This window comes from Neopelma chrysocephalum, unplaced genomic scaffold (assembly GCF_003984885.1).
Source record: "Neopelma chrysocephalum unplaced genomic scaffold, ASM398488v2 Primary Assembly neopelma1_63, whole genome shotgun sequence".
NCBI classification, from domain to species: domain Eukaryota; kingdom Metazoa; phylum Chordata; class Aves; order Passeriformes; family Pipridae; genus Neopelma; species Neopelma chrysocephalum.
The window spans coordinates 14,002,939-14,015,718 of NW_020897720.1; the positions used below are offsets into that span (position 1 = coordinate 14,002,939).

The 12,780-nt window shown below is 49.7% G+C and overlaps 1 protein-coding gene across 2 annotated transcripts in view; it reads right to left on the minus strand.

Moving 5' to 3' along the window:
• The window catches only part of TCF7 (transcription factor 7), a 67,513-nt gene extending 55,385 nt beyond the window's left edge, over positions 1–12,128 (minus strand). For both annotated transcript variants that reach the window (XM_027682785.1, XM_027682784.1), the window contains exons 1-3: positions 11,549–12,128; positions 11,388–11,454; positions 10,894–11,003 (exon numbers count right to left, since the gene is read on the minus strand). In XM_027682785.1, the coding sequence (XP_027538586.1) occupies positions 10,894–11,003; positions 11,388–11,454; positions 11,549–11,746 (375 nt within the window). In that variant the 5' untranslated portion in view covers positions 11,747–12,128. The remainder of the gene's footprint in view (positions 1–10,893; positions 11,004–11,387; positions 11,455–11,548) is intronic.
• Positions 12,129–12,780: the final 652 nt, after the last annotated feature.

Consider the following 12,780-nt stretch of genomic DNA (forward strand, 5'->3'; position numbering starts at 1 on the left):
TTACCTGAGTAGTGAAAAACTTAACTTGCCAGACAGAACCTCAGGTTCAGCCACCAAATTAATCATAGGAAAAAGAAAAGGGCTTAGGCACAATGTCAGCTTCAAGCCAGAAGCATTAAAAACTTTTTAGCTTTTTCTAAACCCCACTGTCTGTTGCATTATACAGAGCAGGATGCCAACAGGAGCCAAAATGTCTTAGCACTTAGTTGCAAATAGATCCTTAAATTACTGACAGTGTGGAAATCAGTGCATTTACTCTATAAAACTACTGCCTTGTCAAAGTGTTCCCGTGTCCCCTAGTCCAGGATGTTCCAGGGAGCTAAGTCAGCAACAGCAAACCCACTTCTGTGATGTCATTTTACAGCATTTGATTCTTCAGAGTTTCCAACAGCCTGCAAGAAAATTGACTGATCAAGCTAAAAACTGGAGAGAGCCTGTTTGCATTGGAACTGGACTCCAGACCTGGACAAGGGAAAAGAGCTGCCCTGAAGTTAAAACAACCTGGAACAACTGTATGGCTCCCTGTAAATCCCTTGGAGACTTTGTATCCTGCCCCACGACAACCAGAGATACATCTGATCTGAATGAAACCTCAGACTTCATGATTTTCATGCCAGCTATTTCAGAAGCAATGTAATTTTCTACAGCACCCTGTCATTTCACTCACCATCTCCACAGATTTTGCTCCAATTCCACAAGCAAACTTATTTTGAGGATACAGACTGTTTCCAACTGGTTTTAGAAGGGCCACACACTTAAAATCGAGGACAGGCTCCAACCACAGCCCTCAGCCACCCTCATGTGAAGGTGCACATCCCCATCATAATCACACAACTTATAAAAGAAAAACGCAAACAAGAGATCAACACTGAAGATTCCAACGTTTCTTCAGAAAACCATCCCTATAGTGATGCTTTCAAACAAATAACAAGCTAAAACCGAAACACAACAGCAGTAAAATCAAATCTGATGAGCTCTTCAAAAAGATCTCGGGCGATATCAGCTGGCAGGACTCTGTTGTCTATCCCAGAGCTACGGCAGCTGATCCCAGCCAGGGCTTTGCTGTGAGCACACCGAAGCCAGGAGGCTGCAGCCTTTCATATTCCAAAACAAAATCCGAGTTCTGATCGCCGGGATGAGGAAGAAATTTTTTTTGTTGTGAATACACTGCTGTGTAATTACTGCAGATTTATTTTCATTTGCTTTCTTTTGAATACTACAGCAGATACAAAGGCTGGGTAGATGTGGCAGCTTCTTGTGTTATCACCTAATGCTCCAGGTTTACATTCTAAGACTTAGGTCCCCAAAATACCAGGGATGTGTGTGTCTCTTGAAGGAAAAAGAAAATATTTCCCTGCTAGGACACAGGGAAATACAACTGACAGTGCCAATCACTGCCAAACTGATAGCAAGGAAAGAGTTTCATGTAAAATTTAAAAAAAAAAGTAATTTGCCCATTTTCTCAATAAAATCAGGGTTAGAAGCACGGGGATAAGATCAGAAAGGAATGCCACTGGGTAAAGGACTATTCATGGGACGAGAACATGGAAAATTCCATAAAGCACAAATGTTGCTAAGAATATTCAAAAGTCAAAGCTTTCTGTGGGTGTGCATGCATAGAGATGTCAACACAACTATTTCATGATCACCGAAATTGCTACTAGCCTGCATCCTCTCTGAATGGCTATTTTTAGGACCCGGCCTTTCATGTGGTATAATGATGTGGATTTTACAAGAGCATTTATAATGTGTTTCATATGGTGCACAGTCCTGGAGAAATTGCTTTATATCAGAGAAAGTCAAACTAAAAGGTTTGGGTGTTTATTTATTTTTTTTAAATTTTATTTCTTATTTTATATTATTGCCTCTAGTTTTGATTTTGGGTAATACACATATTTTAATTTATCTATTTATTTAATTTATCTAAGCACTCCCAAGGAACACTCAGCACAGCACGATGTGATCTTGCAAAACATCACTTGGATTTCGGAATCCACGTATCCCTTTGGATGGTGAGATTCCAAAACTGGCAGTGCCACACTCTGTAAGTTGTAGCAGGAAGCCAAAGCTCAAAGGCCAGTTTTCATCCTGGGGTATGGTGGTGTCAGGGATTGTGCTGTGTCTCCCATGTTACAATCCAAAGCCAATGACTCCTCTCCACTATCTCCACTACTGCACCAGTAATTCCAGGGCAGCAGCACGTAACAAGAGCCACCTCATGACCCTCTCCATGCTAAGAACAACAAATTTTCATGTGGTAGATCTTACGATGGTTTATTTCCTAAACATGAAAGCAACCTCCGCAGCGCCGTCTCCTCAGTGTCAGAATAAAAATCCCACATTTCTGCTCCTTCCTGAGCTTTTTGCTGCAAAGAGTCTCTCCCCAGCGCTCCTTCCACAAGTGCCTTTATAATCCCATCTCCCTTGTGCCCATTCAAACACACTTTATAACCTTGGGCCTTCACGTTTTACTTTTGTGTGAGTCCCATCAGAGCAGAACCTCAGTTTACGCTACTCCTCGGAGCAAACCACAAACTCAGCACAGAGCAGACAAGTTGAATCACTTAAAAAAAAAAAAAAAGAAAAAAAAGGTCTTTTTTTTGGTCAGTCCATGATTACTGTGTAGCTCTTCAAGGCAGACGTGTACTTCGTATATTATATAGTTCCAGATTCTTCAATGGAACAAAGGAGATACTGTTGAGACGGTTTTTTGCCTATCATTTAATCAAATGCAAAGTTGTTATAACCGGAGGGGAAAAGTGCTCCAGATTCTAGTATCCAGTTTTACTTTGGTTTCAGAAACTTACCACAGCATTGTTGAGTTTATTGTTTTCTTTCACAAAATACTAATTTTGGGACCCCGTGAAACACAATGAAGCAGATTCCTTTGGTGGCAGCTGAGCTGTGTTTAGCACAGAGGCGGTGGACGGGAGAGGAGCAGTGGTTTAAAGACACTTTGGTGACCTCTTCCCCAGCACTTCCAGCCAGCAGGATGCTCTGCATGGGGACAGCTGATTTTGCCAGGTTTTGCTAACCCTCACCATTCTCAGTACTGAACAAGTGTCCTGCTTCCTCCACGAGATCACAGAGGTAGTGGTGGTGGAATAGTCCTTTATAACTTTTGGAATGGTCAAAAATGGTGTGTCCAGAGGAGGCCAGAGGAGCTGGGGAAGGGTCTGGAGCACAAGTCTGATGAGGAGCAGTTGAGGGAGCAAGGGGGGCTCAGCCTGGAGAAAAGGAGGCTCAGGGGGGACCTTCTCACTACCTCCTGACAGGAAGGTGGAGCCAGGTGGTGGTCGGGCTCTTCTCACAAGTAATAGGTGATAGGATAAGAGAACACGGCCTCAAACTGCACCAGAGGAGGCTAAGATTAGATATCAGGGAAAGTTTTTCACTGAGAAAGTTGACAAGCCCTGGCACAGGCTGTCCTGAGAAGTCACCATCCCCAGAGGGATTTAAAAGACATGTAGATGTGGCACCTGGGGACATGGTTTAGTGGTGGGCTTGGCAGTGCTGGGTCAACAGCTGGACTTGATGATCTCACAGGGCTTTTCCAGCATAAATGACTTTGTGATCCTAAATCATAAAGACCCAGTGACGAAGCAGTGCTAAGTTGCTCCATAAGGAGGTGAAGGTGAGAGCTCCTTGTCCAAGATCATTAACCAAGGAACAGTTCCCTCTGCAATCAAGCCTCAGAGGAGCTCGAGGTTACAATCCCCTCCTTCAAGGGATGGAGTGGGTGGGTTTGTGAGCCACCAGCATGTGCTGAACCGACAGGCTCATGGTGAGAACAGGACCTTGGGTGACGTTCACAGAGGGTTTGGTCCAGACTCTGAGGGTTCTTAGGACACCTCATCATTCACCCCATGAAACACCCGCAGTGCCCGGGGGCTGGAGGGAGCTGTGCCCTCCCGGACAGACCACTGGACAAGCCAGCAGGAGGAACAGCCTCCACTGATTCAGCTGGATTGAAACTGGAAAGTAGGAAGAGAACAGCTCTGCATCCTGTTACCAACCCTCTGAGTCACCCGTCCTCCTACCAAACCTTTGTTTCATCCTCCAGACACCGAGTCTAATGAGCAAGGATCATGTTTAGCCTATTTCTTAAAGAGAAATTCGAAGAATAGCACATGAAAGAGCCTGGGGTGGGGGGACTCACACGTCCCAGCTCAGCACCATCCTGGGATTTGATCAGGCTGAGCAGCTTTCCCCGCCACAGTGGCTCTGCAAAGAGCTCAGGAAGCAACTTGTACCTACTCTCCCATTGCTGTGCCCTCCACCCACCATTGGTAAAGGATGAGGTAAGAGCATGTGTACACCAGGCTGGGAGAGATGCTGACCTAAGCCATCTCCGGCCTCCCAGAGCAATGAGGTGGAGTGGCAAAGGCATGGGAAACCAAGGGCCCTGAACAACCCAGTGGGTGGCATCCCTGCCCATGGCAGAGAGTTGGAACAGGATGAGCTTTAAGGTCTCTTCCAAGCCAAACCATTCTGTGATTCTACGAAATGAGCAGCAAACGAAAGGAGAGGGAGCTGCAGTGGCTGTGGCCAGCCCAAAACCTCGGAGGACTGGGATGAAGAGAAGCTCCCACATTGCCAGTGCCTTCAAGAAGACAGTGCTGGGGATGTCTGTCATCTAGTCCCTCTTCAAATCAACAGAACAGAGAGGAGAGGACAATCCTTGGGGATTTGTTGAGGAAATTTTCTCGTGACTCACACGTGGTGCGGGAGATTTTAGTAACTGAAGAGCAGCATGTTCCTGACTGTTGTCCACCCAACCCCACCCTGTCCAGCAGAGCCCCCCTGTGCTCACAGGTGCTCGGGTCCTTCCTCACCTCCTCTGTGGTGAATTGCCAAGGGGGCTCAAAGGCCAACCCCTATGAAACAAAGACTAAATTTGGTCTTGATGAACCGCAGCCAAAAGGCTCCCTCCAGCCCCCGGGCACTGCGGGTGTTTCATGGGGTGAATGATGAGGTGTCCTAAGAACCTGCAGGCATGAAATTAATGGCAAAAATGGCAAAACTGGTGGTGTTTCTCAGCACTAGACTTTGCTCTCCCAATAACCACCATGCCATGTACACACAGTCCACACCAGATTGGGATCTTAGGCGTGCAGCTCACACCACCTGAATCCCGAAATCCTGCTTCCCTTGCAGATCACACCACAGATAGAGAGGGTTCAGCCTGCGATTAGGATCTGGCCCTTTGCAGATGATCTTTGACAGCAGGCAAGGGAGTCATCCCTATGGAGCCAGCAGTGAGTGTTTAGTCACAGGAACACACCTGGGAACAGCACATCCCACCCTACGGATTGGTCAGGGGCTTCACCCCAACACAGGAATTTAATGGTGTCTGTGGAGCCATGGCAGGAGTGAGGCAGAACGTGAGTGCACTGCAGAGCTCCTCCTGCTCTCCCCTCTCTGGGTTACAGCTTCACACACCAGGCCAGCTCTGCACTTTCATCTCGGACGTGCCACTCAAACCCAAATCACTTTGTTCCTCACAGTTAACATTTCAAAAATACTAATCATTAACATGGATGAGCTTCGGGAACTTGAGTTGATGTTAAGTTTTTGCTTTTCTCTCCAAATTCTCAACCGACTGAGCCCATAACACTTCACAAACAGCAACAGTTGGAAGCCTGCAGGAACGGTGCCTTTACCATACATATCTCATAGCAACTCCCCCCCCCCAAAGCATCCCATGCCTGGGAAGCCAGTTCCAGGGTAGCCTGTGAAGGAATCCCAGTGGGAGAGCAGATATTGTTGAACTGTCTGAATCACGTGCACACTTATTCACATGCGCAGATTTACATAAAACTTGCTTTTGTTTCCCTGTGACATTTTTCTTTCTCTTTTTTTCATTCCAAACAATTTTAAAAATAAGGTTATATTAGACCACACACAGGCAGTGCTGTATCATGTCACTGCTTCTTAAGCAGAACTCCCTAATTTATTTCAAAGGGAAGTTCTGCTTCAAAATTGAGGGTGTGATATGAACTCAGAAATTAACACAAGAATTTTCCTTGGGGGGAACCAAGACTGAATCAGACATGCAATAAATGACCTCGGAAGCCCTGTGCCTTGGTACATCCACCTATCCAACGTTATGCTTTAACATAAAAAATGACTTTCACCATTATCTTATTTCAAGCTAGGTAGAGGAGCTGAAAGAAGTGGATTTGCTTTGGTCAGGAGGGAACAAATTACTCATCTGTCTGTGTGCCAGGAGGTCCATCAGCAGCCACCGCACTCCTAACGCTTTCTGCCGGGAATGGGACAATTTATGGGGACAGAGCACCATCCCCGCGAGGTCCCGCAGTGCAAACCCTGCTGCCAGGGAACCCGGCTGGGATGCTGCTCTCCCACAGCAACAGGCACTGCTGGGAACACGCTGGGAGCTACTGTTGGCTTCCAGCTGCCTTCCCTCCCTCCCTCCCTCCACGCACAACATCTGGAGAGGGGGATGCAGCAGTCCTCTCGCAGCGACAAATCCCCGTCGCACGGCGGCTCCGGGGGGAGTTTTCCCACTGGTTTCAACAAGATCAGAACCCAACACAGGAAAAAGCAATACTAAACTATTGCCCTGACAGTGCAAGTCAGGACAGAGAGACCTCGCAGAGAAGCAGCTGAGCTGCAGATTTCCTTCCGCCAGCTGCTGCGGGGGCCACAGCCTCCTCCTGCCCGGGGATGGGGCAGCCCTGGGGAAGGGGATGCAGCAGAACCAGCCGTGTCCCGGGGCTCAGGGGCTGCTGCCTCAGCTCCTGTCCCGCAGAGAGCAGCCCTAGACTGCAGCTCTGTGCTTTCTGACCTCGTGTTAGACATTTGGGCCCCGTGGCCCCAGGCCAGCAGTAACTGCACTTTCATCTTGCCCTGCCCAAGGGGACATTTCAAACCCTCTGAAGGAGCTCCAGGAGCCCAGCAGACCACGGGGACCAGGCTCTGAGCAGGGGCACTATTTGTGAGTCCTGCTGTCTAATCTGGGGACTTGAGCTGTGCAGGGCTGGGGAGGTACCCCCACCCTTCTGCTCCCACGTAAGCTCCGGTTAGACAACTTAATAATTAAGAAAATGAGGTAGTGTCTGTTTTCCAAAGAAATGGAGGCTCTTGGACTTCTGTTTTTCATACAGACAGAAAGCCCAGCGCCTCAGCTTTACATACAGAACATTTTAATCCTGCCTTCACCTCACATGCTCAGCACACACACCTGAGGTGCACAGAAGGTGTGAGGAGCACCCCTGGGATCTCTTCCATCAATGGGAGTGGGGGGAACTTGTGCCCTACATACAGGACAGCATGGCTCATTCCCCTATTTTATAAACCTATTTACAAAAGGAACTTAAAGGAACTTATAAGTGCTCCTTCTACCATTTAACTACCACATGGTACAAGATATAACAATGTTCAGAAAACCCCCTCAGGTCTAAACTCAATTATACAACTGTAGCAAGAAAAATATTTTAATCTGATCAAAGTGTTAACATGTTTGACCATGTCTGACCTCTAATGTTTGTAACCACCTAAAAGGCTGATGTTCTTACTAAGGATGTACCTTAATTTGATTTAAAGTCATTTGTACTATTTAAAAAAGGATATAGTTTTATGATTTTATATTTAATTTAGAAAAACAGTTCCTCAACTTGCTCATATTCTTTGGAAGTTTCTCGCAGGTTTTTAACCCATAAATCCCATATATTTCACTCCTGGAAAAACTGGACTTTGCATGAGACGGGAGAGTGAAAGTGGAGCCACGAAGCACCACGCACACAGCACCTGAGAGCCAGGTGAGAGCTGGCTCTGCTGGGGCCTGGCACAATTTCAGGTGCACACGGGCTGAGAGGCTCTTGACACCCTTGACCTCCCCAGCCCAGCAGCTGATGGGGTTCACAGCTTGACCCCAAAACCCAGGCTGGGCCCCCTGCCTGGAACGCAGCTCCAGGAGCACTTTGGCTGCACCCCCTGTGACAGCTCTACTGCCAGTCCAGGAAACCTGTGCCTGCTCAATCCAGCATCCCTCCAGCTGAATTATCCCACGCTGGCATTTGCCACTTGCAGCCAGAGTGGGCCACCCTGCTGCAGGGAGCCCCTGCCACCCTCCTGCTGCTGCTGGGCCCCCAGGGACCATCAGCTGGGCTTGGCCTTGCTGCTGGTGGCAGGTACCCAGACACCTCCAGAGCATCGCTCTGGAGCGGCACCAGAGCTCGTAAATAACACGAGTGGGTGTGTTTTGGTAAAAAGAGGCAATTTGGGCTGGGAGATGCGGGGAGCCGAGCAGGATGCTGGGGTGAGCAGCCTAACAGTTAGTGGCTACAACCACCTTGAGGGAAACAAAGCAGAAGTGATGCTGCTGAGAAAATCAGAAAGAAAATAGGAAAGCGGCGCTGCCGGTAGCAACACACCCACCCAGGCAGGAGCCAGGGCTGCTCCAGCAGTGCTTGCAGGGCCCTGACGGGGGTTCGTGGGGAGCCCACCGAAAAAAATGTGGTTTTACAGAGCATTGCAGGGCAGGGGCTCAGCCCCAGCCTCGGCTGCCCCTTGTCTTTCGGGGAGTTATACCCTATTCTCAATCAGGTAAATTACTATTTTCAATGCAAAGCCCTGAAAGTCTGCCAGAGTACTCCTGGGTTAATCTTTTAATTTTTTTTTTTTTTTTCAAGATTCTAAAATTAATCCCAGCTGCAAACAACCGTTTCCAGGAAGCCTCATTAACCAAAATACAATCTCCACTATCAAGAGCACGCATGGCTGTGATATGTAATCCCATTCACTCACACAACCTTCCTCCCCGACTCTACTCGTGCTAAAGTGTTAATTAAACACACTTTTATGGATGGTTAAGTATCTGCAATCTTCGGTCACAGATCTGACCTCCCCAATTATTGGAAGCAGCCACCAGATTACAGCCCACACTTCACATAATGTACACAGCAGCAATAAATCTATATGAGAGCAATCCATAATTTACCATGATAACCTTTGCACAGTCAATGGAAACACAAGACAAAATTGCCCAGAATAATATACTGGAATAGCTATTGCAATAAATTGAAAAACCACAAGACCAGCCTTCATCTGAGGAAGAAATCTTCCCCTGTCTGTCAGGTAACAGACTTTTAGCTGAGAACATCAAATCAGCTCTTTAAGTCACACAACATAAGCCACGGCAGGACCTGAGCAGGCCCAAGGGCAGCTGGCTGAGGTACTGGATGATTTGGGTGGCTCTCAAAGGGACTGGATCATTCCTCCTCTGCTACTTCAGTTTTCTCCCCTTTGAGTTCTGCACAGTTTACTTACTCCAGACTGCTGCTCCGACAGTAACCACTTGGATTTCATTCCATTATCAAGGGAAGAGGCGATTCCCAAACCACAACCTACTTTTTAGCCTAACTGCTAATAAATAGGCTATTGCACTTTGCTGCCCATCTAGGAAGAGTTTAAGACTAAAAGAAATATTCCACTACAACAAATAGTTGCTGGACTAACGTACCTCTGAACTCACCCAGATTCTATCCCAGGGAGCATGCTAAATGTGTTTCAATTAGACAAATTTAATATAATTTAAAATTTATCAGGAAGTGAACAGCTTCATATTTTAGGGGATGGGGCAGCACCTGATACCTGGATGAAGGGACACAAGGTGGGAAGCACCAGAAGAAATGCTTATTTGGGTTACACTGGCCCTGCCTCACAAACACATCTTTTCTTGCTGTAAACTGAAGGAAGACTTCAAAATTTAGGGACAGAGCCTCAGTATTTGCAAACTTTGGCGAGGTCACAGCACTCTGCAGCCAGGGAAACTGATTCCCTGGGAAGAGCTGAGCCGGGTGCAGGAAGGTCTGGCAGGAACCCGTCTCCTGCTGCCCAGGCCAGCTGGGTCAGGTGTGAGGGGATGACACTGATTCCCACAAATAAAACATTGAGTTCCATACCCCACAATCCACCAATTTTTCATAACACCAGTTTAACACACCCCCCCCTTATGAACAAATGCCTGGAATTAAGGACGGTTTTATAGATCCTTTTAAACCTCACCCCTTTAAAGGTTAAAAGACTAAACCTGAAATAAACCAAATTACGTTCTGTCCTCCCTTGCCGACGGCTGATGCAGAATAAAGCAGAAACAAACGCAGCAGTGCTGGCTCCCCAGGAGCCACAGGAGCCCCAACTCACTGCTGCAAAGTCAGGACACTGTTTGCTGAAGTTCTGACAGAGACGGTGACGGGAAAAGACAGCTTGTGTAGAGAAGCCTTTAGTTTAATCACTCACGTAGCAAAACTTAGAAATAGTACGACACACAGAATTACTAAAGCTGATTTAAACCGAGAGGGAAAAACTTCACAGCAAGAAGAGGGGAATAGTCCTCCGGCAGCGTGAAGCCTTTTCCTAAAACCCTCTATTGCCATTTTAGAAGCACAAGACCCACTTTCTAGGCCATCATCCACCACAGAGCCCTAACCCACAGCACACCAGAACCTGGCTGTTTAACAAGCAGACACATCGAGCTCAACTTCAGCTGCGGGACATATCCCTGAACACAAACACCAGGAGCTGCTCCTTCCAAAGCCTGTGACCCAGAAAAACGAAGGGGCATTCTTCCATTAGATATTAGAGGTTTGATTGCTGGAAGAGTAAAGGCAAACCTAGAGGATGGGGAGGTCGGGAAGGCAGCTCCTCCAGCAAACTCGGAGCCAAGCAGGCGCTTCCTGCCGAGCATCTCTGCCCCTTCCCGTGGCTTCTCCCTTCGGCTCGGACAGAGCAGAGCCCAGGTATTGCAGAAACCGGGCTCCAATTTGTTGGGAAAAAAGCACATGTAGGTGCCTGCACAATACCCACAACATACTTCAGCAGCGAGAGAGGCCACGAAAATTCTCCGTGAGGAGAGGAGGAACTCACCAGAGGTGACATAGATCCATTTGGCAGATACGGATCTGAGAGCATCAGGAAAGGGTAGCCGGAATATGCAGATCCTTTATACATCCCTGGGTCCTGATGTTTCATACCTGCTGAAATCAACGTACCCTGTCAAAACTGGCCTTATAACAGGTGATTCCCCTGCCTGTCGGGAGTCCCCAAAGAGGTTACAGCATATTGTGGGAGTCTTTTTGTCCTGGACTCCCTGGAGAAGGTGTCGAGGGGTGCCAAGGTCCCCCATGGGTGTGGGATCCCAAACTGGGGACACTGGGAAGCCTCGGTGCTGACAGACACGGCTTTCCCACGCGGGGTTGTGGTGGCCAGGCTGACATCCCTCCCTCCCCGGGGGTGACAGGGTGATGGGCTGGGAGACCGGGGGGATCACCACCCCGGGGAGGGCGAGCACTGGACAGGGCACACGGGGGGAACGAGGAGAGGGGGACACACGGAAACACGCGGGGACCGCCGTGACTAACCATCATCCATGTGGTCCGGGAGCTTCTCCTGGTAAACTCTCTGCGGATCCTGCACTCGCCGGAGGGCCTGCATGGGGAGGAGAGAGAGGGGCAGCGCGGGGGCGATGGGGAGGGGGCTCGGGGCCGGGCAGGGGGCGCGGGGCCGGGCCGGGCTCACCCACCTCGGGGTCGGCGGCGGCGGCGGCCGGGCTGCCGCTGCCCTCGGACTCGTTCACCAGCGAGGACTTGAGGTCGGCCAGGTCGCGCTCGGTGAAGGCGTTCTCGGGGATCTTCTCCTCCTGCTCGCCCTCGTCCTTGAAGGCCAGCATCTCGTCCGTGGCGCCCAGGTCGTCCCCGCCGCCGCTGCCCAGCTGCGGCATTTTCCTCCCGCCGCTCCCTCCCCGCCGCGCAGCAACTTTCCCGGCGAGTATTGTTCTCCCGGATCAAGCCCTCCGCAATTATTATTATTATTTTTTTTCCCCTCCCTCAGTTATTTTTTTTCCTCCTCTTGAAAAAAAAAACCAAACAAAACACCTATACGTAAAAAAAAACTTGCTCCCTCTTGAATTTTTTTTTCTTCTAAAAGTTTTTTCCTCCCTTCCTCAGTTAACTTTTAAACTTTTTCCTTTAATTTCGCTCCCCGCTTTCCCAAATTCCCTCGAAAATCCCTTTCTTTAGGACAAAAAAAAAAAAAAAATCAGAATCGCTTCTCCCCCCTCTTCTTCAAGTCTTTTCCTTTCCCCTCCCCGCTTTCTCCCCGTTCCCCTCCCCGCTCCGGCGGCTCTCGGGGGGCTCGGCAGGCTGCGGGCGGGCAGGCGTCGCGGGATGCCGGGCTCCGGGGTCCCCCCCCCGTGCCGCCGCCGCCCCCCCCCCGCCCCTCCGAGCCCCGGGAAGTTTGGCTGGAGCAGCGGGCGCCGGCGGCTGGCGGAGCACGGAGCGCCCGGTCCGACTGCGAGCGCGGCGGCGCGGCGGGCGAGCGCTGCGACATCAAAGCGGCCGCCGGGTGATTGGCAGCGCCGGGGAGGGGCCGGGGGCGGGCACACGCGGGGACAGACACACAGACACACACACAGACACACAGATACACACACACAGACACACACACACACAGAGGGACACACAGACGCGCAGACACGGACACACATGCACCGCCGCACACGCGCCGAGCCCCTGCCTTAAAGGGATGCTGCGGCGGGGTGACCCCCCCTCCCGGCCCGGCTGGGGGCTCGGTGCAGCCCCCCGGGTGTGTGTGTAACGTGTGCTGCACGCACAGTGAGCACACGCGTGTCTGCTCGCACGTGGGCACACGCACCTGTGCCTGCGTGTGTGTGCGTGAGCCTGTACTCACACAGGCCTGCACATGCATCTGTGTGTGTAAATGTGCTGCATGTACATCTCTGCACGTGAACATGCC